The sequence below is a fragment of the Notolabrus celidotus genome, chromosome 22, assembly GCF_009762535.1.
Source record: "Notolabrus celidotus isolate fNotCel1 chromosome 22, fNotCel1.pri, whole genome shotgun sequence".
Lineage (NCBI taxonomy): Eukaryota > Metazoa > Chordata > Actinopteri > Labriformes > Labridae > Notolabrus > Notolabrus celidotus.
The window spans coordinates 19,376,194-19,404,025 of record NC_048293.1 but is presented as its reverse complement, the minus strand read 5'-3'; the positions used below and the strand labels follow the sequence as shown (position 1 = coordinate 19,404,025).

The following is a 27,832-nucleotide window of genomic DNA, read 5'->3' as shown; positions in this document are numbered from 1 at the left end:
TCAGTCATCTGACTTTAATCTCAGAAAACTGAGTTCAATCTCATAAAACTGACTTTAATCTCAGAATTCTGACTTTAATCTCAGAAATCTGACTTTAATCCCAGAATTCTGACTTTAATCTCAGAAATCTGACTTTAATCTCAGAATTCTGACTTTAATCTCATTCATCTGACTTTAATCTCAGAAAACTGAGTTTAATCTCATAAAACTGACTTTAATCTCAGAATTCTGACTTTAATCTCAGAAATCTGACTTTTTTTTCAAACTGACTTTAATCTCAGAATTCTGACTTTAATCTCAGAAAACTGACTTTAATCTCAGAATTCTGTCTTTATTCTCAGAATTCTGTCTTTAATCTCAGAAAACTGTCTTTAATCTCAGAAAACTGACTTTAATCTCAGAATTCTGTCTTTAATCTCAGAATTCTGACTTTAATCTCAGAACTCTGACTTTAATCTCAGAGATCTGACTTTTTTCCGATTAATAATAATTTTTAAAAATCACCTTAATATTTTTTTTCAGTGGCCCTAATCGTCTCCCGTAGTGAAACAATAAATCATAAATCATGGCTATTTTTTTCTTTAAATGTAAATGCGCCAAACTGGATTTACCGTACTGAACCGAATGCTGCGCAGATTTTATTGTAATAACATCAGTCCAACTAGGAATATCTGTTTGAGGAAAATGTAATGCGCCTGTCATTTATATTGCTGGACCAAAATGTCTCCCCTTTTTAAAAAATACCTCACTGTCTTTTGTTTGTACACTTTCATCATATATTGTTTCTTATTATACAGTCTATTTAAAATGATAAGGGTGATGCTTTGTGTAGCAACAGTTGTAACGGCTAAACCTTCCTTTTCCAAACTAGCTTGTCTGTTTCGTGGACTTTTCCTGCAGCTTGTTTGTTTCGGTGGCAGCTTCATCCATAACCTCTAACCCCAGAGGTGGGTGGGTGTTTGGAAGCGCGGCGTCTGCAGCATAATTAAAACATGGCGGAATCAGAGGAATTTAGACTTAAAAGAATAAAGGTAAGAACGTGCACGCATGCTGAATGTTATAGCAGGGGCACGCGCTCAGGCAAACCGAGCAACTTAATCAGCCGCGTAACGTCACATTTTGTTACGTTGTTAGCTTCTGGTCGAGATGTGCATTTCAAGCTAACGCTAGCTAACTAGCTCACAGCCTCTTTATGTTAGCCTGCTGCTACTGAGTGCTGATGTATGCCTTCATGTATGCCTGTATGTGTGCCTGTACGCCATTTAACAACACGTTGACTTAATAATAAAAGCATAATAAAGCAGTCAACACATTATAACGTTGTTGGTCTTGCTATGAGCACCAATGGTCGTGATTATTCAACCATTGCACATCTGTGTTTGGGTGCTTCCACATAGCTCCTTGCATCGTGGAGAGTGAACAATACCAAACTGCAGATTTCATTGAAGTCATGCGTTGCTTTACGAGTCCATAAAAGGTTATATCTACAAGAACAGTCCAGCAGCTTTTGCAGCGTGTAAAACTGGTTGTTTTGTGTTTGTATGTGGAAGTTAAATGGAAATGCATACACACTTTTGATTCCAGGATTTGCATAGTTTGTGGAGGATGTCTCCTCCTGACAGCATCTTAAAGCTTGAGGCCTGTTGCCATTATTTTCTAATGCATTGGTTGAAAACCTCAAGTCTCAGATTGCTAGTTCCTGAGAGAAAGATGTTGTTTTCAGTGAGGATCTGAAATTTACCACAAAGACAAAGAGGTAACATGATATCACACCTATTCTCATCTGCATTGTTGGTCTTGGTTTTATGCATGGGTCAATCACCTGTCACAAGTAGTCCTGTAGTCCTTATACTTAACCCTCTTGTTATGTTGCGGGTCAAATTGACCCTTTCTAAAGTCTACTTTAGGCAATATATGCCTTCCAAACAAGCATAAAAATCTGGGCAGCATGTGACAGAAGAGGTGTCGTGTTAATTTATAAACATCACTATCTATGTCATGTAAAACTATTGTATTTATATTTAGGGATTTCCAATGTACATAAAAAAAAGTTTTAACATTAATTTCAATGAAAAAACGAGCATGTTATCCTCATTGAACCATGATCTGTGAGAATTAAAGAACACCAATGGAATAAATATTGATTTAAATGGTTAGTAATGGAGTTGACAATTTGATTTTTTTTAAAAATGTGTACTGGGATTTTTGGGCTTCTGACACTTTTGGATAATTGAATATGCCCCAGTTCAAATTGACCCAGGAACATTATTGCTGTTACAGAGAAACGAACATAACAGGAGGGTTTAGTCTCATAACAATAAAATATTGACTATTATCTCATCTTTACCACGTATTTTTCTGTTTATTTGACTAGCCCCTGGTTGTATGTGGTGCACCCGCCTGACAGTGGTTGTAGGACATCTGAAAGCTCTTTGCTTTTTGCCATTAATAACAAAAATCTTCCTTTATAACATAATTATATTCCAAATAACATAACAAAGCACCAGTGCCAGTGAAAGGGATGCAGCTCTGAGATTCAGAACCAAAGAAAAACGCAGACTTCTGCAGCAACAGAGTTCTAGGAGGAACTTCTACAAAAAAAAAACCTCAAAAAATTAGGTTAAGTTTAACGTTTATGGGTAACAGTAGATCATCTACATCAAACTTTTCAGTCCGCGACCCCCACTCTCCCTCAAAGTGATTTAATGTGGCTTCATTTAGCTGGTCTGCAGAAAATTACCCTACCTATATGAGCATGTATCTGTGTTTCCTGTGTCTTTATCAATTAACCAACTGCTACTGATGCTTTTGATAATTAACACTGTTCACCAACCCTAAACTTATGAGTCATCTGGCAAAAAGAAAGGCAGAAAACTCATTACATTTTCTATTTTCAAGGTTTCATTTCCAGTTACGCTTCTATTTTTGTTGATATTTTTCACTATAATGGATAAAATGTACTATTTTTTTTTTAGATAACAAAAACATTCTGGAAGACATCTCACAACCCCTCCATTTGTGTCTCACCCACACTTTGGGAACCCCTGATCTACATCATATCTTACTAGTGTGTCTACAACAACTTTGCACAGTCATCAAATGGGTCTCTCTCTCTTCTTGTGTCTGCAGAGTGGGCAGGAGCTATTCCAATAATCGGCGGATAGTTAGCAGTGACGATGGAAGCTGGTTCGGTACAGGCTGCTTGGCAGATAACTCCTCAAAACTTAGTACTCAATGGATGAAAGTTGTAGAGATGAACTGATTTATTGGCTGAGTATTGGTATCAGGCAGAACTGTAATAGGATGTAATCACTATCATGTTCACTGACTGTGAAGCTAAAATATGTGGAGCTCCCCCTACTGGTTGGCTGCAGTATAGGTCATATCCATGCCTCCTTCATATTAAAAGATGGGACATTGGTGAAACTGTAAAATTAGAAAACACATCAGATTGATTTTTTAGCAAAGATGGTTTAGTCCTTACATGTTGTAGAAACTTTGCTTATTTTCGGCATTTGGCTTAAGTATGGTTGGTCAAGGTAATAAGATATTGGGAATCATTTTTGATGATATTTCATTGTGATTAAAATGACTATTGTGATTGGAATAAAGCTGGGGATGTGATGAAGACAGTGTTTTTGTCGGAGTAGCTCAGAGAACTCTTGAACTTTTCATAATTTAGAGAAACAAGTTATTAAGGTGTTCAGTTTTGTATTGGGGAGCAGCTCTGTGGGTTTGAAGTAGATACCAGCTGGGATAACTATTGCATCTGAATTTAAACACATCAGATTCCTCATACATTTTTGAGTGCTGTTTGAATTTTCCCTCTAAGATCTTTTTTCAACCAAACTCTCTTCCCTTGCAGCATGAGGAGCGCCTTTCCAGAGTGTTTGACGAAGTGATGGGGCTTGGAGAATTTGCTGACTCCTCCGGAGGGTCTGCCTCCTCCTCCAGGAGCGGAGGTCAGGATGAGACAAAGGGTGAAGATGAAACCTCACAAGCAGAAGAGCACCAACAGGTAGAAGAGGAGGACAGCAATGGCAGCAGACAAGGTGAAAAGACAAAGGAGACATCCGGAGAGTCTTCCTTTCCTCGCATATCCACCCCTTCTATAAGAACCAACGAAGGAGGAGGAGGAGGAAGTGGAGGAGCAGCGTTAGACAACGCAGTGGATGGCCTTCCTTCGTTTGAGCCGGACGAAGAAGACGAGGATTGGCACTTTTCCCTTCCAACGGACAGCCAGGATGAGGCAAACTCAGCAAAGGCAAACAGAAAGGAACGGCAGACAAGATCGACAAAGAAAGAAAGTGGAGACAACCTCTTTACCCCTCCGCCCAGAGAAGAGGAGGAGGAGGGAGAGCAAGACAGGGAAGGGAGCAGTGGGTCTGCTAACACCTCCCACTCCTCCCAGGACCCCACAGATGAAAACAGTAGAGGTAAAGCTGCAAACACATTCCAATTATCTTTCATGACACACAGGGGTAATTGCTTTTCAGACATTCAGTCATCAATCACAGGAAACTCCACCGACTTTACAAATCAGTTCAGTGTATTTATCACAAGCAGTACTATTTGCTGCATAATGTCCTTTAAGGCTCTGAAAGGCTTCAGTCAAAGTTGTGCTTTTATTATTATTTGGCCTTGGATTTGGGGAGTTCACAGTCCTCTCTGTAGAGTCTTAAATAAGTGTTTACAAGGCAGGGAGGGTGTAACAAAAATAATATAAAGAGTTGCATTTTGGAAAAGACAGGATTCAGTTACTTCCAACGTTGACCTGGAGAAGATACAATACACCGTCTGGTCTCTTCAAAACCCAAGTTTTTTTGTTTGCTTCAAATTGACAAGGCATTGACACCAGCTATAAACATTTGTGTTTCTTTTAAAACAAATCCATAATACAAACATTACTGTCAGGCATCCGAGCTGCAAATGAAGGGTTGAACTGTGTCGACGTTCGTCTCTTTTGCTGTGCCAAAATGATGCGTCAGTGACTTGATTGCAGCAGTTCAGACAAAAGCTAGAATGAGAGTTTTTAAAGACATGAGCCTGAGATGGGAGAAGAGTGTTTTGGAAATCCTGTAGCCTTTTATGTTTCTCTATTTTATCATATTACAAATGTATTTATCCAGCTGTCATCAACATGAGGTTGTCTGGGTGTGTCAGGGTTTAGGGTAAGCTGCCCCGACTTCACTGTCCAAAACGTGTTTCCTGAATGTCCCAGGTGACGGAAGAAAGGCAGTGTTCAAAGTATTGGGAGCACAGTTTAAAGTTTGCCTTGAATCATAAAGTGTTACCATTGTGCTTTTTTCCAAGTAATTAAGGTTGTTAAACAGTGTTTGTTTTTGTAAACTCTCAGATGACATGCGTGTTGTGTTTTCTTCTCCACCTCCCTGTCAGATGGAGGCGCTCTGAACCAGACCGAGGAGACAGAAGACAGCCAGCAGGGGGAGGTAACTATCTGTAAAGATTAGTTCAGGAACTGTGTTTGAATTTCTTTTTAAAGGCTTCAGTGAATAATGTTGGATACCTTTTTGATTCAGCAGTCAGAGGTGGCACCAATGGAGGACAGTAATCCCCCGATTTCACCTGTCAACATTAAAGATGAACCCATTGATGAGGGCTACGATGCTGCTCTGCTGCCTCAGAGCTCCATCAGGCAGATCAAAGAGGAGCTGGAGCAGCAGGAGGTTTGTGTGGAAAGACAATATCAGAATACACATGTTGTTTATGTCGAGTATTCTGTGAAGGTTTTCAATTGATTTTGCATGATGGGAGAGGATTTACCCAGAAATTATTGATACAAGTTTGAGTAAGACGATCCATACTGCCACCTGGTTTTACAAAACCTTATCTTGTGTGTTCTCATTTCAGGAAGAGCTCAGGATCAGCTCTGTCTACTCTGTGAGTGGTGCCAACACCTTTGCTACTCCTACAAGTAAGTTTATTTCTGTGTTTATTATGACGATCATGAATCAATGTATTTGTTGTGGTGATGTGACGTCTCAGAGGCAGACTTTTAGTTTGACAGTTGGCATAAATCCTTTATAAATTATCATTGGAAGAGGTCATGCTAACATTTAAGAATACACATACCATTGTCTGTAACTTCTTTTAAATAACTTATTTAGTATTTGTCTCATCTTCTCAAGTGCCAGCACCAGTCCAAGCCCATCCTCAGACAGCCTTTTTTATCCAGGGGAGAGGTGGTGTGCTACAAGCCATGACTTCTCTCCCTGTCCGACCACCAGCTCCCATCCCAAGTTCACTCCCAGCTCTGGCAGCACTGTCCCCACGTCCGCCTCAGCCCCCCGTTCCTGGTAGTGTTCGCTGCAGTGGATGCTCTAAGGTACTGTTTTATCAACATCCTGTTTATGTTGGAGAGTTTGAACTCACCCTTCATTTTAAAAGATAAACACTGCTCATTTTTAAGTATTAATAGTGCAAATGAACCTTAATATGTTGTCATATTCACATTTCATTCTTCTGATAATGATTGCAGGTTCTCCTGAAAGGCCAAACAGCATTCCAAAGAAAAGGCTCGACGCAGCTTTTCTGCTCCACAGTCTGTCTGACCGGTCACCTGCCTCCAACCACCAAGAACCGATGCTGCTTCCAGTGTAACAGGTACATCACTGTTTCCACCTCCACTCTACTGACCTTGATTTTAAAGGGACATAACACCAAGATAAATCCAACATTATGTTGTGCTGTGGACTTTTTTTTTTACACTTCTAATGTAAAAATGAGATAGATGGATGCATGAGTAGCTGATTTTGCACCCTTCCAACTTGGAAGTGTCACTATATTTACACAGATTCAACTTCCCTTGTTTATGTTTGTATGAAACCAAGAGGGTGTGTAGTTGCACCTGATTTATTAGCTTCTAATAAGTGAGATCACCTGCGTTTTCTCATTGCACAGTGGAATTAACATTTGGTTGGATATCAAGTCCACTTTGGACTGGTAGTGTAAGTGTTGCTGGTTTTCAAGCCTCATATAAATGTGTCGTCCTTTGCTTTTACACCAAGAAGAAATCTGGCTCATTATCTCTGCCTGGCTTAATCCATGTGACAGTGTGTGTGAGAACTTCATTAAATATCCCAGTTAATACTTAAATCTATAAACTTAGTTCAACCCCTAATTCCTTCCTTTGTCTACTACACAGTCTGGCCTTTTGCTTCTTCTTAGAACAAAAGTTAGAGTCCAGCTTTACTTTTCCTAACCTAACCTAGTTTCTCCTCACCTGTCATCATCATCATTTATATTTTGGCTGCCATATTGATTCCTTGTGCGATCCTCTTTGCAGGGAGATCATTCAGCCCAGAGACATGATCACGATTCCAGCAGACGACAGCACCTTCATGCACTTTTGTGGCCAGTTCTGTCTGTCCGTGTTCAGACACAAGAGGAAGCAAGTGGACAAGGGTCCTGATAAATGGGTAGACAAACGGCTGGAGAGGAAGCCTGAGAAGCCGCCCGAGAAACCAGCAGAGCGGCAGCCGGACAAACCTTTTTGCAGTGTCTGCAAAATCTCAAACAGGGTAGGAGACAGATGTTTGTTTATTTACCCGATACGCACAAAAAAAATACTCCATCAGTTGTGTCATTCTTGTCTTTTTGTCTGTGATTGTCTCAACAGCAAATTGAACACGAGGTCACCCATCAAGGTCGTCTTCACAGACTCTGCAGCGATGCTTGTTTTGTGTCATGGAGGAAGATGAGGCAGTTAGCCATGAACTGTTGTGAAGGCTGTGGACTTTACTGTAACAGCAAATTAGGATCCTGTCAGACCCTCACCATCGATAGATCTCAGCTGAACTTCTGTGGTCCCACCTGTATCGGCACCTACAAACAGGTATGTGATAGGTTTGTGTCTTTGAAAGAAATAACGGTGCTGAATGAGGTTGTCAAAATGTTTGCTACTTTTCAATACCACATGCTTAAGAATGATACAACATCCCTTATTTATATGCTCGATCTTATCAGGAGGAAGGAGCTGGATTTAGTTTTTTGCTGCTGCAAATATGGCAAGAGTGTAGGATTAATCTCCTCTTGTCATGAATTGTAGCTATTTGTGCGAATGAGTAAACATCCCCCTTCTCCTGTTCTTGTTGTTTTGTTCAGAACTGCAGAAAAACCGTGGACTGTGCCTTCTGTCGCAAGCTCGCTATAGTGTCCTCCACAACCATGGAACGTGACCAGAAGGGCAAAGTTCAGCTTTACTGTTCATCTATGTGTGTGGATCGGAGTCGACCTCCTCGACACATACTCACTGGTAGGACACACCACACAGACGCATGCTCAAATTTGTCTCCTGTGACCGACTGTCCTAGTGTGTGCTTTACAACACACTTAATTCTGCCTAATGCATGGAGCACACTAGAGGATTACAAGATCTCGACAGACCTTTAAAATGTGGGAGACTACAGACAAAATGACAGGTCAAAAAGACGTTATAATCAAGCTGAATAAATATTTGATTGAAAGAACAAACACCATATAACTCAGTGAAGATGCATGACCTTTCACTTGACATTTATACTTATGATTTCAGAGACTGTGAACTTGTGACTAGGGTGTAAACATTCACTGTTCTGAATCAGTAAACCATCTTAACATTAAAGATCCGAGCACACTGGTAAAATTGTGAAGCTATTCACAGTCTCCACATCAGAAAGGAAGTTGTGTTAACTTAATATGAAGGATAGAAAACTTTACAAAAGCCCTCCCCTCTGAAAGCTATGTCGAAAAAATGCTAATGTACATCAGCTGCAAAGACCTCATGATGAAACCTGTGCTATGATGCCGGCAATAACAAGCTGCAGCACAAGCAGCCTCCAATATTACACACTTATTTCAAGCTTTAATTCAGCAACATCTGTGCTTACCACAACATCTACAGCCAAGGTTTGAGACTGCACTGTGTCGTATGGAGGGATGATATATAAATGTTACATCTGAAGTACATGATACCAGGCAGACAGCATTATTCAATTCTAGTTAAATTGTTCTTTCATTAAAAATAAAGTTACACGAGAAGCTCCGTCATAAAGCCCTAACATGAGTACATCATTCTTTTTCAAAAACGACCTCCTGTTCAACATTACTATCCAAGCTTTTAAATGAACAGTTTGGTAATTTGTAGTTCACTGTGTCATCAAGGAAAATAGAAACCCATGATCCACAAAAGGTGCACTTCAACCAAGAGTTCCAGGGTCTTTTAGCTCCCAGAACTACTTTCCCCAGAACTAAAAGGTTCCTGTGCCCCCATTGTTGTCTTCATTAGAACAAATAAAAACAAAGTAAAGAAAGAGAAATCAAGTGAATCACAGGTGTGCGTGATTCACTTGATTCAGTCCTGGGACCTTTGAAAAGTACTACCCCCTAGCAGGGGCTTTTTAGGGGGGAGATTAACTACCCCTGAACTGAATTTAGACCCTGGTACCTCCGGTCGAAACCCATGTAGTTCAGGGGTAAAGTTCCTGTGGTCGGAAAACAACTAAGGAGATATTTTTTCACTGGGCCTAAAATCCCTTCTTTTGCAAAATAAAAAAATACATCTATGTATACCAAACAAAAGCTCAGGTCTCAGGAATCGAATGCATACTAATGCCCTGAATTAATGTAAGGAGCTTTTATCCAAAAATATCAAACATAGCATTTTAAATGAAATCCCTGCAGCATATATTTAAAAAAACAATGCAAATTGAAAGTGTCTTCAATCACTAATATATATAAACATGAGTGTTTGTTCACTACTGTCAGTTGTTTAGTTTAATGTTACTCTCTTCACCTTCAGGTACTGCATTCCCCTGCTGCCAGTGCAGGGTGTCAGCGGTTCCTCAGTACCATCTGGCCATGGTGGACGGCACCATTCGTAACTTCTGCTCTTATGATTGCGTGTCGATATTCAGGGTAAAGGCACAACTTGAAAATTAACTTTCTAATGAAGATTGTGGGTGTCGAGTCAGTGTTTTATATTCTTTTTTCTTCCTCCATGTCCTCGCAGAAGTCCGGGCAGATCCCTCCGTCAGATCCGATCAACGGAACCTCCTCTCTCAGGGACCCCACCCTAAGAGAAGCCTCCAAATCAGGGCTCTCTGTGGGAGCCGGCTCAGTCCCTCCTATTCCCCAAGAGTATCCATCTTCAGTCCCACACCCGGGAAGCCACCCCAGTCATTCCTCAGTGCCCCCGCTGGTGCCCTCCTACTCGTCCCCCTCTGCCCCGGGGCAACACCAGGCCAAAGCATCGTCCGGCCAGCCCACGAAACCAGCTGAGGCCGGTCTTGGCGACACTTCCAAGCTGACCTGCCATCAGTGCAGCAAACACTTCAACATCAAGCCGTTCCTTTTCAGTAACCAAGTGAGGAAAACAGCAAACATCAGCTGACAGACTCTCCGTTTGGACAGACACTGATTCTTCTGGTTTCTTTCCTGCAGGGTCAGATCTCTGTGTTCTGCAGTAGGATGTGCTCTGAGCAGTATAAAACCCAGAAGAACATCCTGACGGTGTGTGAGAACTGTAAACAGGAGAAAGTTCTCTTTGAAACCTTCAACTACAACCAACAGGAGGTGTCGTTCTGCAGTGAAGGTGAGATCACTGAGAGCCTCTATAGACATTTATGTTAGTTATGTTAGTTTTTTGTGATTCTAAGTGAAATGATCGTATTCCTCTTCTCTGTTTTGTTCCAGGCTGTAAACTTGCCTTCAAAACAGGCCTGCAATCTCACAACAAAGATAACTCATGGAAACCCTGCAGCTACTGCTTCGGTGTGAGCAACAAGATGCTGCACAGCCACTACGGAGGACGGATAGAGGAGTTCTGCAGAGCCCACTGCATGTCCCAGTACACTGTACTCTACTACGGGGTAAACTAATAGATGTCTTACTATACTGTACACAGGCAACCTCAGAGTGGCTGGCTAAATTGTCCTTAAAATCAGGCCCAGCTGAAAGTGTAATTGAATTGAAGCTGTTTAGTTATGTATTTGTTTATCTTATTATCTCCTATATCCCCTCTCCTCTCCTGTGTTTCTTCCTCTCCTGTGTTTCTCCTCCTCCATCCAGATGGGTCGATGTGACAGCTGTAGGAAACAAGGCTACCTGAACGAGAAGCTGCAGTGTTTGGGTTCAGTCCGTAACTTCTGCCACCTGACCTGTTTGATGGAGTACTGCTACGAACACTTTGAGACAAAACAACATGGCAGCAGTAACAGCACCAAAGCAGCTCCTCAAATCCCGTGTGGTGAGTTATCACATCCGTGTGGAATCTGAATGATGATCAAGGGCCACAGATAACCATGTAACCGTGTATGCAGCCGTGATAAGCAGTGTAGTATGATAAATGTGATTGGACCAAGGAAATCAGAACACCTGGACTCTGTTCAGTAAACACCTGCTCTCGTCTCTCCCTGCAGCTCCAGCTCAGCCCCAGCACTCCTCAAAGATGAATCCTGTCATTGCTGGTGTTGTGTCCCTGGCCAATGGCTCTGCCACTCAGCCCAGTGTAACAGCAGACACTGCTCTGACCGGTTAGTTCACACACACAGAGCTCCATGTGGCTGTTCATCCATCTCTAAAACTGATGAGTCATTTGTCCTTGTTGAGTTTTTAAAAATTCATTGTATCAGTGTTCATGAGATAAGATTAGTTCTTTAGTGAGTGAGTATCACAAATGTATTTCAACAAATGCAATGTCATTTCTCTCTTGTAGGAGCTCTTCCAACCTCCAATGTTGACAGCAAGAACCTAGACCATGTATGTACTGTGTCTGTCTGTCTGTCTGTCTGTCTGTCTGTCTGTGTCTGTTTCAGAATCAAGATTAACATTCACAGTAATAATCTAGATTAAATCATTGTTATTTTAATTTCTGCTGTGTCGTTATATTTATATCCAGGCCAGTACTCAGACCGATGCCTTGCGAGTGCCTGCGCACCGTCGACGTCAAATGAAGAACAAGTCCGTTCTGTGTCGACCATTTACTATGGACCAAGAGAGCATGTGCCAGCTGCCGATACCATCCTCTGATTCATCAGGTAAAGACCTAAAGTTTGAGTTTATCTTTTTTTACTGGTACCTCACACAGGACACAAAGTGACTGCAGAGCAGGAGGAAGGTGCTCAGGTTTCCTGCAGCTTCCTGACAGTAAAGCGCATTACAGGGTGTTGCATAACATAAGGTGAAGTCAGGTGTTTATAGTCATGTGAAATAAACATTCTGCCTAAATACGATAATAAAGGCAGTTGCATGTAATTTGTTACTCAATCCACATGACTGTTATCATGAAACTTCCTCCCTTTGTTCAGCACACTTTGATGGTGCATAATCTTCAGTCATGCTTGGAGTGGAAACATCTCATGTTTTCTGATGAAACCAAACAGCTGGTGGTGGAGGAGGAGGTCACTTCTCTGGACTTTTTTTTTGATATAGCATTGTGACACAAATAAAATAAGAGGTTGAATTGTCTCCAGCACATGTCCATATAGAATATAACATCCACACAAGGTGGACAATGCTTATCTGATATTGATTTTCTTGTTGAGATTAAAATAATGGAATATCCTGAAAAGATCATGAGTCCTGCAGAAAACAAAGAGTAAACTAATGGAACTTAAAATGTTTAACTAGGCTTTCTTCCTTTTTCTATGACTTCAGTCAGTGTTAATCTCAATGAGCATTAACAGTAGTGATGTGATGAGTAGTTTTGTAGCACTGATAGAAGTAGTCACTCCCTCCAGCTGCGGCTGGTGTTAACTTCTAATAGGATATATTTGTAAACAGCTCTACTCACCATCTAAATCATTGATTCATGTTTTTGGTTCAACCAATCATTCATTGTTCACAACCAGCTGTTTCAATAACCACGCCAGCTGTGCTGGATAGCTCCTCGCAACCTGAACGCCGTGACACTTCCACATCTCCAGCGCCATCACCATCACCCAAACCTCAGGGAGAAACTCAGCCGTGTAACGGCCTGCCAGCACGCCTCACCGGACGCCATTTTATGGGCAAGAGGGAGACTGACTCTTACTGCAAGGTCTGCTCACAGCCCAAGAGGAAGAGGGAGGAGGAAGAAGAGCAGGAGGGCAAGAAACAGAAGACGGAGGAAGATGAGGAGCCAGAGGGGGGAACAGGAGAAAAGGCAGTGGAGGCAAAGGGAGAACACTCACATGAAGACAGTGAAGGGGAGAAAAAAGAGGAGGGCCGCTGTGAAACGAAGAGTTGTGGGCAGAGGAGCGAAACGTTGAGGGGACAGACAACGTTTTACTGTAAGACATGTTCAGGGGAGCCCAGCCTCTGTCCTGTGCCATGTTTTGAACTCTTTCACACCAGACTGATCTACAAAACGGCTCCTGAACTGGAAACTTAAGGTGAGCCATGTGTAAAACAAACAAAAACACCACTTATTATATATCTATGCTATCGGCAATATATAAGAAAAGATTGATATTTTAAGCATAGCTGTATTCACTGTCCAATCAGTGTGTTTTTATATTAATAACAGTGATTTACTGACGTGAGCTTCTCACATTAATTTGCTCTTCTACTTAAATTGAACTGACTTATGAGGGTCGAGTTTGTCACCCCAAGTTTTTCTCTCCACAGTTTCCTGACCTGCTGGGGAAGTTGCCCTCCGTTATGATCCTGGACAAAGACTTTACAACTACAGTGCCATTTTTGAGACCTATACTACTTCAGTGACCTTAAATTCCTTACATATGGTTGTCTGTTTTACTTGAACCCAAAGCATTACTTGCTAGCAAAGGCAGATATGTTCACAGCAGGGGCATGGACGTGTGTTTGCAAGAGGTGCACTGCTGTGACATTTTGTTCTTAAAGGAGTGTTTTGGTATATTTTACGACAGTCTAAAGACAGTATTTATGAGTGGGACTTCCTAAAAACACGGTATTTCATCCAAATGAGTGAAGGTTTTGCTGGATGTGTCATAGTGAAGATGTTTGCATCTCACCAAGTAGACCAAATTCAATGTTTCATTGAGGATCAAAACATGAGAAACAAAATGACTCTGTGAAGTTCCAGAAAAGATCATAATGAAATCATAAATATCAGCTATGCAAAAACCATAACACAGCCCTGTTCAAGTAGGATTTTATGTTTGTTTTTTGACATGATTAAGTCCCTCCAAATGTCAACACATGCTGTGTTACATTGTTGTACATATTCCTCACATCTGCAACTACACTCTGACATCCTTGCAACTTTTCCAGCATATCCAAGAAGTGACAAAACTAACCGATCTTAGCGCCACCGCTCTGTGTGACGAGGTGAAACGCCGTGTTTTCAGGGAGTCCCATTTATGATCCTTTTAGCCTCACACGGCCGACCCATGAAGGGTATTTTTATTTCAAGGAGGTGTCACAAGTGCTCTGTAGCAGATGAGCTAAACAAGGTCGAGATACTTAAAGTGCTTCACTGCCCCGCACACGGTACTGTAATATTGTAATGTTAGTGAAATACCTCATTAAGGGATCTGTTAACATGTCATTAAAGCTGACTCGTGGTGTGTATGTCAGGTGTCTTCAAATGTTTGAATCTTTTATTGTAATCTCCTGATTTTTGTGACTTTACCAAATTGTTTCCTGTTGTGTTTTATATCTTCACACAAGTGCTGTAAGAACTTGATCACTCTCAGGGGTGCAGCCTGAGATTTTGGACCCTTTGAAAGAATATCACATTCGGCACCCACCTCCTCACCACAACCCTTAGAGCTGTCCGAACTCCCACTGATTACTCTCTGTAGCAAGCTGAAAGGGTGTTCACTATGATCGGTGGCATTAAGTGCGTCAGCTGATCTTTACTGTTATGTCACTTGAGCGAGCCTGCTTTCACAGCTGCAGTCTTTGGAAAGCACATTCACAGGTTTCTTCTGAAGCTAACACAAAGATAAGATCTACCTCAAGATGATGTGTGGCTTTTTTTTTTAACTTGTTACATCCACAACATTGAAGGTTAATTTACGTTAAACTCCAACTTGAAGACGCGCTCGTTCCAGGCAGCCATGACGCCACAGCTGCTTTCATTTTAGACACAGAACTGAAGTATTTATAAACGATACTTTGAGGTCTTTACAAAACTGTAGAACATGTCCTCTGGATTCTCACTCAAGTGTGGAAAAATGAAGTTTTTACAAATCCTTCCCTCAAAGATTTGTCCTTTCCGAGCAGGAGTTTAACACAGTGAATGGTTTAATAGACGATGTGAAGCAGTTCCCTTTTTTAATAACTACCTAAAGCAGAGCTGTCAGACTCCATGGACAGCCTAAGTTGTTGTTACCTAAGGTTAGGGTTGGCGCTTGCAGATAAAGACGATAGAGGTTTAACATTCCCGATGACCCTTTTTGAAAAACAACTATCTTTAGTTTCTTCCTCCTGATGCCCTTGAGAGCACCTGTGAACCATGAGTCCCCTGAGTATTTGAAGCACCTGATTGAAGACCACAGTGTTTATTTGAATGTTATTAACTGATTCGTACTGTTAAGCTACATTTCAAAGTTGTGTCGTGTCATGAATGTGTGCTGTGTAAACGTTCCTCCCTGTATCTCACCACTGAAGCTGTCTCCTAACAAAGGTTGACGTCCATCTGCTGTCTCATCTCTGATGTTTACGTTTTTATCTTCTCCAAGAAGTTTGTATTGTCCACAGCATCCGCATGTTTTTATTTGTTTGTTCTCTTTTTGATTATACTGACATGGAACACATTTTCAAGTCATATTTCATTACTATGTATGTTTGGTTTTATTTTAAATGACTATCGTCCCCTCATACATATGAAAGTTTTGTCTCCTTAAATGCAAAAAAACCCAATAAATATGATCCGAGAGCAAAGTGTTGTTTGCAGCAGTTTGTTTTCTTTGTATTTTGTGCTCTATCCTATAAACCAATGTCCTACCAAAGTCTTATGATTAATAATCACAGAATCAATATATCAGAGACATAGTTAGGAACACATCTGCCCACTGTCACCAGGCAGAAAGAGCATGAAGCAGACCAGGATAGGGCCCACTCTAGTTTTGTCTCGTGGTAACTTTTGTGATTTAAAAAATATATACTCTATCATTGAGTATAAAACTATTGCACTGGTGTTAACATTAAGACAGCATTAAGCCAATGATGGTCAGGGTTAATGGAGACACTGACATCAGAAAGTATGATAGCTGGACTCTTCTGACAAATTCAGCTTTAGCAGAATAGCAGTAAAGAAACTGAAACAGTCTATTTTTAATGATTTTTTCAGGGTTATTGCATTTATTTGATCGGACTTAAACGTTAGAGAGATAAGAAATATGTGAAGTAGAGTGTGGTGGAGGACATGCAGAAAATAGTCACAAGAATGGAAGTCAAACTTGCATCCAGTAAGACAGACTAAAGACCTCATATCATGAGGTGCCTTCTCTACTCACTGAGCTGAACGGGCAACCCATGTTTCTTTATTTTTGTACTTTTAAATCAAGATCACCACCTTAAAACAAAAGGGAGACGCATGGTGTCTTATTTAAATGCAAGTCTCTACCATAAATACAAACACCTCTTTATTCGCACTGATGTATTACATTTACAAAGATGATCAAATATTGCAGTGAACCATTCACATGCATTCCCTACATTTGAAATCATCTGTTTAGAAACTGCCTATTATACATATTTATGATATCTATAAATCTGTCTATGATCAAAAATCATAAGAATTTCATTTTTGTCTAAGTGAAAATACCTAGGACGAAGTTAAAATATATTTAATAAATATGTAGATAAATCCACCTCATAACATATATTATATAATATATATCTATTGTATTTAAGAAGTTATATTTTTGACAGTACATATATACATCTCTGGACTCATACAATCTTTATATTAAATGATTTTGGTGATTATGAAGATCTTTAGTGTTTTTTTTAACACGTTTTCAGGTTGTGTGCGCCTTGAACAAAAGTTGCTTTGAATGCATCTTTTTTTAATAGAAGCTGATGCTGAAGTAGTATCTAAGTTTCATCAGCTGTCACTCTGTGGTCAGCAGATGTTTTGTTATCCACTCTCTGAAAGGTTCTGTTTGTAAGAGTTTTGCTTTAGTAGCTCAATACTTTAATATTCAAGAAAGGAGAAGAACAGATGAAAGTATAACTTTCAACCAAACTAATATTAGAAAATGATTCATCCTTCATTTCTCCCCTCCTCCAGATCTGCCTCTGTCCTCAGTCTGCTCCTCAGCAGCAGAAGAGAAGGTGAAGGTCATAATGGTGCCAGTCCCGGTCCCAGTCTTCATCCCAGTGCCTATGAACATGTACTCCCAGCACACACCGGTCCCCATGCCTATGCCCATGCCTGTAAGTCCTGTTACCTACCTTTAGAATCATTGAGTCCTTACTGTGAAGAGAGAAATATGAATGCATTTATGTTATTATCCTACAGATTCCAGTACCCTTCATGGTACCTCAGAGCAAAGAAATGAAGGATGCAGCTGTCCAGTCAGAGCCTCTGGCTGTGACGGAAGAGAAACAGAAAGATGAACCTGTTTCCAGCGCAGGTGAGATATTTTTGCACCATTAATCCATTTTAGTCTCAGAATGAAAGTGTGCTTAACCTCACCTCATATCATTGTATTTCACAGACCAGAGCAGTTCGTTTAGTGAAAACACAAAGTCAGAGGTGATTGCTCCCATCCCCCGTGGTGCTGAGGAGACTCAAGAACCAGAACAAGCTGAGCTGCCGGTAACCGTCAGCTCAGAGAAGATCACAGAGCCAACTGACCCCCAGCAGATCATCCAGCCAGAGGAGAGTACGACGACTACAAGTGAGGCACCAACCACCAGCACTGAGCATCAACCCCCCTCCTCTCCAATGATGGACCTGGAGAGTGACTTTCCATCTGGTGAGATCATTCAAAATCAACAGCAAAATGTAGATATATTATTTACTAAGGATAAATACTAGTAGCCAATTAAAAAAAAAACATGTGAAACAGCTCTTTTATAACATTTCTGTTTTCTTGCATCTGCAGAAGTGTCAGGTCAGAAGCCGGCTGCTCTACAGAGAGGAGTGAAGAGACCACGAGAAGCTTTCTCAGGACGGAAACGGGTATGAAACTCCAACAGTCTTTAAATCAGCCACTGATTTAAAGACTGTTGAACTCTTCTGACTTCCTGACTCTGCGTTCTTCCCAATATGGTGCATTCAGGTGCTGTAGGAACTTGTAAAAGCTAACAGAGGAAACCAGAAAGCTTTTGGGGCATTTTATCCTTCATTGATAGGACAGCTGAAGAGGGGCAGGAAATGTGACATGCAGCAAAGGGTCGAATACTACAGGGCCCTGTATTAATTGTATGTCTGTCCATCCAGGGACGAAGGCGAGCAGCTCCACTGGACCGCAGTGCGCTGGTTGCTCCAGTTGCGCCGGTCGCCCCAGCCACCTCCAAACTGAACCACGTGTACGGAGTGAAAGCCTGGAGGAGCTGGGTCCAACAGAGGAGCAAACAAGAGAGTGAGCCTCACTTCTCCTTCCCTTCACAAGCTTTGACTTTAGTCTCTCTCTTTCTCTCTAGTTCAAATGTGACCTTATTTATTCCATACTTCTTTTAACCCCTGCTCTCCTCCTGACAGCTAGTATAGTGGAGATTAAAGAGGACATCATCGAGTGTGACTCTGCTGAGCTGAGCTTTGCACTGTCTCGCTTCATCAAGGAAGTGAGACGACCAAACGGAGAGCCCTACAGTCCAGACAGCATCTTCTACCTCTGTCTTGGAATACAGCAGGTACACACACACACACACACACACACACACAGACACACACACACACACACACACACACACACACACAGACACACACACACACACACACACACACACACACACACACACACACACACACACACACACACCTCTCTTTTATTACTGGTAACCTAGTGTGTTTTTACTCACTTCCTCTTTCCTGTCTCCCTGTTTTTGGACAGTATCTGTTCATGAAGGGACGCATAGAGAACATCTTCACTGATGAGCTGTACAGTCAGTTTGCCACTGAGATCAGCGGGATGCTGCAACTCTGGAGGCCCAAGTTACTCCCTGGTGGTATGATCATTGACCTAGATAAATATCTATCTTTACACTTTCCACCATTATCCTTTTTATGCATTAGCCCTTCAGAATACTTTGAGGTAGTCGCCTCTCCTTACATCAGGTTTTGTTGATAGTGGCGGTGTCTGTCAGGACTTAAAGTCTACTCTGAGCCATAACCAAAAAAGTCCATTCCCTTCAGCTCTATAAATCATTGTCTTGGTATTATTGACTCCACTTTATTCTTCCTATTTTAGTCTTACTGCTGTTGTCTGCAAGGCACCAAATGATGCAAAAACAAAGTCAGCAGCGTGTTGATACCATAAATGTAGTGTGTGGCAGCTAAAGGGACAATTGTTTCCCTCTGGATTTTGTCATGTGGACAGAAAAATGACTACATTAACAGAATTAATCTGTAGTTTCTGCTTCATGTAACTTTGCAACACTTTGCTCACAGGTCCATCAATCAGCTTCACAAATTTAGACTTAAATCTTATCTTCCAGCTTTTTTGCTGCACCAAAAAGGCCAGCTTGTTGATTTCTTCTTGTTGATCTTTTTTTTAAATTAATTTAATTTTTTTTTCTTCTAGGTGAATACCAAAAACTTTACTTTGATAATATCATCAGTCCTTGGTTCCTTATTTAAACCTTGAAAGAGTTTGACTTCTCTTTGTGTGTCTAAAGCATTCTCCCCTTCACTTCTCTCTCTCTTCTAAAGGTGGTATCTTTCCCTCCCGTGTTGCCGAGTCCTACCTGTGGGAGTGTAAGCAGCTTGGTGCCTACTCCCCCATCGTGCTCCTCAACACGCTGCTCTTCTTCTGCACCAAGAGCTTCCGCTTCAACTCGCTGTTGCAGCACCGAAGCCTCTCCTTTACCAACCTAACTCGGGCGTCTAAACCCTGCAGCCGAGCCGGCAAAGTCCACTACCTCCGACACCAGAGAAGCAGCACTGCCACGCCTCGCAGGGAGGAGGCAGGCAAGTCTTGGAAACAAATAAATGTTATCTCTTTACTGTTATATAGTTATATTAAAAAGAGGTAAAGGACAAATATTAAGTGTAATGGTTGTCCTTTTCTTCTCTTTTAGAGCGATTGAGAAAAAAGCAGGTGGAGGTAGAAGGAGACCTGGAAATGCTTGAAAATGCCTCCAACCCTCTACGCTGTCCTCTCAGACTCTATGAATTCTACCTCTCTAGATGGTGAGAGAGAGACACACATACACACAAACACTCACAGCATTGGATATATACTTATAACTGCTGATACAACGAAGTAAATGTTTCCTCTTCGTCCTTTCGCTCTCTAACAGCCCAGAGTCGGTGAAGAAGAGAACTGACTTGTTTTACCTCCAGCCTGAACAGAATGTGCACACACGCAGGTCAGAGTCAGACGCTTTGTGCTGTCCATGTTTCTCTGTCTTCTTTTTAGCCTCAACAAAATAATAGTTTATCATCTTACAGGGTCTCAGTCTCTCTTGATCTAATGCTAGGATTGAACTCATACCTAACTAACATGGCTGTAACTAATGAGGATAAATTCTCAACAGCAAAGTGTTACCAGTAACCACCTGATCCCACAAAACAAACTAAACCACACCAATTCAAATCGAATCAAATCAAATCTTGCTTTTTTCTCTCTTGTGGCTCGCAGACGCATTCTTCTACAATGGAAGGATCATAAACTGCAATCAGAAAATTACTGGCTATAAGACCTAATGTCCTTCTTCTATTTAGAGAAAATTAAGTATAGTACTAGAGGCTGTTCAGATCATTTAAAAAAGACCTGGGGTCCTGTGCTGTCATTTGTAAATGATATTGCCTCTCTTGAGGACTAATGTAATATATGTTTCATAGGGCAAGTTGTAAAAAATAATTTCAAGATTCTGTTTGTTAGAAATAATTTTATTTTTATTTTTATTTGTATTTATTTTTCATTTTGTATTATATTTAACTCTCAACTCAACTCAACTGTATTTATAAAACACCTTTCACACATAAGAACATGCAGCCCAAAGTGCTTCACAGAATAACAGAGACAGAAAAAAACAGCAATGGTAAAATTATAAAAGGCATTATTATAAATAAAATACTTAAAAATAAAAGAAATCAATATAGTAAAATTAATAAAATAAGTAAGAGTGTAAAGAAAAAGTTAAAAATAAGGTAGCATTAACAAGATCAGATGAACACAAGAAATAAATAGATAAATAAATACTAAATTTTTATGAATAAGATAAATAAATGTTAAAACTATGATTTAAATAATAATGATTAACAAATAATAATAATAATGCAGTCCTGGGCTAAAATATACTACTCCAAATTAAAAGCTTAATTAAAAAGGTAAGTCTGAAGTTTACTTTTAAAAACTCCCAGAGAGCTTACCGCTTTGATGTCCAGAGGCAGAGTTCCATAGCTTAGGGGCATAAAAACAGAAAGCTCTCTGGCCGGTGCCTGTGTGAGACACACGAGGAACATTTCAAAGGGAAGCATTTATTTATTTTTCATGTGTCATATCTTCTTTCTATTTCATGAGTCCTTCCTGTTTTCTTATTTTTAAGATAACTTATCTCATTACACATTGGATTGGACTCTAGTGGTTGTCATTGTACGATGTGTTCTTGTTTGTAAAAATATAAAACTGGGTAACATGCACTTTTTGATTGATGTATACAGCAGAAAAACCTAATACAGTTATATATAAAACAAATCAAATCAATCCGCAGAAAGGAGCGTGGCACATTTGACTTCTGCCGTTGACACTGCAGCATAAACATCAGTTTCCATGAGCGTTCTAAATCAGCTAACAACACAGGGATGTCGGTGTTGGACACCTAAAGAGTACCCTTGCATGCTTTGCAGCTCAAAAAAGCAAGAAGAAATATAACCTTGTTCTTTTTCTAACTGTTCAACTCCCTGTCTCAACAGTCCCTACTGGTACACATCTCAACCATTAGAGGCCACCACCCTACAGAGCATGCTCACACGCATCCTGGCCGTCAGAGAGGTGCACCAGGAAAAGGACAACGTCAGTTTACAGTGATACGGAGCTCAGTCTTTTACATCCTGCTTATTATGATCCACTTCTGCTAAAGAAACTTCTTCTGATGCCGAACGCTTCACAGTGAATTAAAGCTGAACATGCAGCGTGACAGCTGGACACGGTCGCTCAGACTGAGGCTGTCAGGCCTTTGACTTGAGAGAAGAAATGTACACGAGACAAAGACGTTTGATGGGAAAGAGAGAGAGAGAGACATTGTTAGTGTGGAATTTTTGTTACCTCAGTTGCCAACCCCTGCCGTGACACGTTGATAACTTTACAAAAATCAGACACTCTACATAAAGAGAAGATTTCACCCTCCATGATTTGTGTCTCACCTGTGGGATATTTTGCTCTTTATTCGTCTCATGTGGCCGGACTACTTTCAACTGTAACATCCAAGCTCCACCCTGCAGATGAATTTACATTTCAGAGACAGACTGATGCTCTGCATCCAGGAAGTAATCACAGCCCTTCATTTTGTCCACACGTTATGTTACAGACTTATTTTAACAGAGGCAGACTTTACTTTCCTTCTGAAAAATCCACCCATGATCGCCCTTAATGACAAAGTGAAAACAGGATTTTAGACCTTCATTTTTCTAATTTATTACAAATTAAAAAAAACAAAATATAACTCAGCACTTTGAAGCACCTTTGGCAGCGATTACAGGTATGACGCTGTGAGTTCGGCACACCCTCCATTCTTCTCTGCAGATCCTCTCATGTTCTGTCATGTTGGACGGGGAACGTCAGCACACAGCTTTTATCAGGTCTCTATAGAGACACTCGATCCGGTTTAAGTCCGGGCTCTGGCTCGGCCGCTGAAGCATTTTCACAGATTTGTCCTGAAGCCACTCCAGAGCACTCTGGACCAGAATCTTTCCCTCTCTACAAGCCAGGTTTCCTCCAGACTTAAGGCTCTGCATTCAGGCCAAAGAGTTCAATCTTGGCTTCATCAGAATCTTGTCCCTTATAGTCTGCTAGTCCTTGAGGTGCTTTTTGGCTAACTTCAAGCGGGCTGTCATGTGCCTTTTATAAGGAGTTGCTTCTATTTGGCCGCTCTGCATTAAAGAAGCAAAAAAAAGGAGCTCACTCAAACTTAAAACTTCTTAAGATGCACGACTACACAGAGGCTGTTAAAGAGGTGAAAAAGTCAGCACACTAAATGTCCTTTACAACTTGTAATCTGGCAGGTAGCACAGACCAGCAACAAGCAACAGACACGTTTTGCCAAAAGCCTTCCTCTGCTGGAGCTCTATCAGAGTCACCATTGGGTTCTTTGTCACCATGAGCAAGGCCCTTCTCCTCTGAGTACTCAGTGAAGAGTCCTGGGGCCTCATGTACAAAGACTTGTGTGGATCTCCTACTGAAACATGGCATACGCTCAAATCAAGAAAATGCTGCATGCACAAAAATATCCAGCTGTATGAATCTGTGCGCAAGGATCAACAGCTGTAGAAATGTGCGTACGCCAGCCATGAAGTTGGCGTGAGGCACAGCACATTTCCACGGTCATTTCACTCTTGATACATCTGAACTTTGCCGTGAAAAAGAGCGTACGCCACGTTTTTGTGCATACTCACCCTTTGTACATGAGGCTCCTGGTAGTTCCTCACTGCTTCCATTTATGAATGATGGAGACCACCGAGGTCTTTGGGATCTTCAATGCTACAGAAACATTTTTGGCATGCTTCCCCAGATCTGTGCCACGACACAATCCTGTCACTGAGATCTTCAGCCAGCTCTTTTGACTTCATGGCTTCCATTTGCTGTGGGACCTTATGTAGACATGTGTGCCTCTTTCCAAATCATGTCCAGTAAATTGAGTTCACCACAGGTAGACTCCAATCAAGTTGTAGAATCTGAAAGCTGATCAGGGGAAACAGGAGCAGCCTGTGGACAAAGTGAAGGGTGTGAATACTTTCTTTGTGCACTGCAGAACATCAGACCGGTGTGAGTGACAGACAGTAAGAACAGTCGATGTTGTTGTTTTTAAAGACACTACAGGTTATAGAAGATTTCCTCCAGCAGACATCTTGTGCTTTTAAATTTTACCAAAACTTGAAAGAATCACATTTTGAGGTTTTATAATTCAGAAGTGTTGAGCTGCACAAAACTCGGTGAAGGTGTTCTTAACTCCAGTGAAGCGCTTCCCTCAGTGTTACTCTGATTCGTTAAACATGATGTGATCATGTTTATTTCTTTGACTGGTTGCTGTTTGGCCTTGAATTAAAATCAAACACATGATTTTATATGGTATTGAACCAGTTTACATTACGCCCATCTTCTTTTACTATTATTATTTACTCACTTTATTCTGTGTCCCTTTTCTTTTCATCATTCTGTGTGGCCTTATTTACCTAAGATATGAGTTGCATTCACAGACCACCATCAGAAACAGAATCTCTTTGAAAAACTACAACTCCCTGTATGCTTTCCATGGATGTGTTTCTGTATCTGAGGCACTTAATTCTTCTTTTTCATCTCCTTTGGGATATAAAAATGTTTTTATTTGTTTCTCTTCTCCTCTGAGGTTTCCTGTATCTTGTGTTGTGTATGAAGTATAGTATGATATATTTTTGTTGGCTTAAGACAGTCAAAGACAAGTATTATGACGGTGTGCCTAAATAATGGAAATGTATTGGGGTTGGTGTGAGAAAATAAAATGAGTGGATTGAAAAAAATACATTTTGGGAATGAATCCAAAATACTGAGAATAAAAAGTGAAACTTCACACATCCAGTAGAAGAGCCATGTATGAAGATACATCTTTATCTGGTTTCCATTTGAGAGTTTCACTTTATTCTTGTCTTGTTTTATTACTGGGGACCAGGACTGACAGTGTCACCTTTTTTTTAACCTCTCATTCTCAACATTTTGTCTTTACGCTCAAATTCAAAACATTAAAACACTTAATTCTGTCATTACTGTTTTCTTCTACCTGGAAATAATACTCTTCTGTTAAAAAAGATAAATAAATGAATGTGAACTTCTCCCTAAATTGACATAAAGACAGTCACAAGGACTTGAAATAGAATAAATATGACAACATTAATGGTTCATACGGTTACAGTGATACAATCTAAATCCAAGATCTTTAAAAAAAGATCCAAATGTGTGAATATTTATGTTGTACCTTTCCCCCTCTGCTCTCCTGTCATCCATCACTGCCATTTAAGAAAGCATTGTTTATTTCCTTACACCTTCCTTTTAATATTTCCTTCTTGGAGGAGTTTTCAGCTCAGATGTCTGAAAGCAAAGTTGACACATTCAAGTTTTGAGTTTTTAGAGAAATATACCATGTTTTCTATGTTACGGATTATGATGACTCCACTACCCAGAACACCTTGGGGGTAAGTTAGGGAGCTGGTGCTTCATGCATCTACTGTTTTGGTTTCTGCTGTTACTGAGGTCAACGTGCCTTTTCTTTTATCTCATGTTTATTTTTTATATGAAATCTATCAAAGTGAAAATTAGTGACAAGTGCACAAATCTCAAGTTAACACATCTACTGTGCGGTTAATGCTAACATCAAGCGTTCATGCTGTTAACTGGTAAGCTTTTAGCATTATCCATTAATGATGTACTGTCACCACTGCTCGCACAAGTATAATATAACTGTCTGAATATTATCACTCCAGTTATCAATCACTATATTATCAATATAGCTGATATTTGAAATCCATCTGATTCCTTTCTTTTTGAATGTGAGGTGAAGTATAAATGAAATGAAGTGTAATGTTGGGAGTGGGACAACTTGTGCAGTTTTGAAACATTGAGTCATAAAATGTGTAAATTTCTCTTTGAGTGTGTGTTTGACTTCATTTTTTTTAGGTTTTATTGATTTTCACATTAACAGGGTATTCACAAAATGTATCAAAACATACAGAAAACACATAACGTCCCCCCCCCCCCCCCCAAATATTGGCAGAATATTACACACAAAAACAAAAATACAGAAAACGTAAAGAAAATAAATAAATAAGAGTAACGCTTAAATTATCAGAGTACATTTTCAGAAAATTCCAGACAAAGCCTTACAATAAATAAAATGACAATAAAAAATATATAATTTTAATAAAATACATAAAAAAACTAAAATGTAGCAAAAAATATATAAATACAAAATATGAATATACTGGCACATATCTGAGTTTTTCATACATTCCTCATATCATAAATATAGAACGTGTCATTCGCATCATCGCCTCACAATTCCAACACTTCTTCACTGTCATCATTTTTTATAAAATTCAAAAATGTCTCCTAGGTTTCAAAACACTCAGAAGCCTTCTTCCTTACAACATAAGTATGTTTTTTAAGAGCTAAACTTGCTGCTAATTCTTTTAACCATCGACCTAGAGAGGGGTCACACTAATGCCTAATGTCTTTAGGAACTACAAGAACAGTCAAGACCATCAGCATGAGGACGACTATTCCTATATGGTCTTTTTTAAGGTCTGAAACCACTGGACGGATTGTCTATAACTACACTGCTGACACTTTCTTTGCATTTTTCACAGTAAAGAAGACAAACCCAAACAATCCTCACAGGTGCTTTAAATTCATCCTGATAAGTGTTGAGAGTAGAAGAATAGAATGAGGGATTAGGACGTTGCAGAGGGCTGTGTTTATATCCCCTTGTGCTCCAGACTAATGACATTATAGAGACTGATTACCTCTGATGGTATATGTCATGTTTTCTGAGGACAGAGTTGAACTTAATTCACAAATCCAGTTACAACAATCAGGCTTTCAAGCTGTTTCCATGAACACACTGAAATTTCTGAAGAATGTTTGTGTCGCCCTCTGATGCCACGAATGGATGGTTATAAACCTGAGATATTAGTGTGGTTAATACTGGTCTGTCCTGGATTTGTGAACAGATTAAATTAGTTACTCAGTGACCTCTAGAAAAATACAACAACCAAAGCTCAAATACTTTCCCTAAGTCATGCTCCATTCAAATTCTGCAGATGCTTCTTTCTGCTGCAACAGATTTAACTTAAATCCTCTCTGTAATGAGCTGTGAGTTTATTTACCTTTGTGCTGCTGGATAAGGGTCAACGCAGAGTTAATCCTTACTCTGCTGCAGTGAAAGCAGCTGCACACGGATATATGATGTTATCAGATTCATGGCCTGTCCTGCAGGATGACTTCCTCTGATGTGATCTCTGAGACTTTACATAAGAGTTTTGCATCACTGATAAGGATGAAATCATCAGATATACACTCGACTGACATAAAAGATATGTTAATATGAATGTCAGCCACACCTTTGTATTTCAACATGTTCAAATGTCTCGCTCCCTGTCAATATTTCACTGGAATGATAGCCTGAAATATGAATGTTCAAGCGTACACTGAACCGTTTCTAAGTTCCTGTGACTGCATGTGTCAGTCAGTTATTGCACAGATTATAATCGTTTTAGTTACCAACAGGAACTTCAAATGGAGATATTTGATACATAACATGCACAGTTTAGAGGAAGTGAAAGAAAGCAAGATTTAGGTTTGGATTTAGAGTTAAAGGTAGACTATGCGATTTTATTTGCACCTTTTTTGTCATATTTAAGATTCTCTTGATGTCCTTTCAGCAATCGAAACATCAAAGTCTTAAATCTGTGGCATCAGCAGGTCTTAAATAATAATAATAATAATAATAATACATTTTATTTATAAAAGCGCTTTAAAAGATTCTCCAAGCGCTTTACAGGAAA

The 27,832-nt window shown here is 40.2% G+C and overlaps 1 protein-coding gene across 5 annotated transcripts; it reads left to right on the top strand.

The window, feature by feature from the left end:
• The first annotated feature begins 713 nt into the window (after window positions 1–713).
• On the top strand, window positions 714–25,919 carry LOC117806278 (zinc finger MYM-type protein 4-like). 5 transcript variants are annotated; one of them, XM_034675132.1, is made up of 30 exons: window positions 716–1,031; window positions 3,130–3,191; window positions 3,866–4,436; window positions 5,398–5,450; window positions 5,541–5,687; window positions 5,872–5,935; window positions 6,129–6,346; window positions 6,500–6,624; window positions 7,307–7,541; window positions 7,640–7,855; window positions 8,125–8,275; window positions 9,800–9,915; window positions 10,010–10,363; window positions 10,441–10,591; window positions 10,693–10,868; window positions 11,068–11,245; window positions 11,418–11,531; window positions 11,714–11,757; window positions 11,897–12,035; window positions 17,201–17,346; window positions 17,432–17,546; window positions 17,631–17,891; window positions 18,021–18,097; window positions 18,359–18,500; window positions 18,620–18,771; window positions 18,972–19,086; window positions 19,790–20,047; window positions 20,158–20,269; window positions 20,380–20,448; window positions 21,998–24,364. In XM_034675132.1, the coding sequence occupies exons 2-30, from the start codon at window positions 3,177–3,179 to the stop codon at window positions 22,110–22,112; spliced, it is 4,629 nt and encodes a 1,542-aa protein (XP_034531023.1). In that variant the 5' UTR covers window positions 716–1,031; window positions 3,130–3,176; the 3' UTR covers window positions 22,113–24,364. The 5 variants fall into 5 exon arrangements, with proteins under 5 accessions (XP_034531021.1, XP_034531023.1, XP_034531020.1 ...); XM_034675134.1 differs by having other exon boundaries at window positions 850–1,031; window positions 6,150–6,346; window positions 21,998–24,860; XM_034675130.1 differs by lacking the exon at window positions 3,130–3,191 and having other exon boundaries at window positions 714–1,031; window positions 5,544–5,687.
• Window positions 25,920–27,832: the final 1,913 nt, after the last annotated feature.

Coding starts and splice junctions, on each gene's coding strand:
- LOC117806278 (XM_034675129.1), top strand. CDS start 993: ATGGCGGAATCAGAGGAATTTAGACTTAAAAGAATAAAG. Junction 6,625..7,306: donor TGCTGCTTCCAGTGTAACAG/GTACATCACTGT, acceptor TCCTCTTTGCAG/GGAGATCATTCAGCCCAGAG. Junction 18,501..18,619: donor ACAGAGGAGCAAACAAGAGA/GTGAGCCTCACT, acceptor TCCTCCTGACAG/CTAGTATAGTGGAGATTAAA.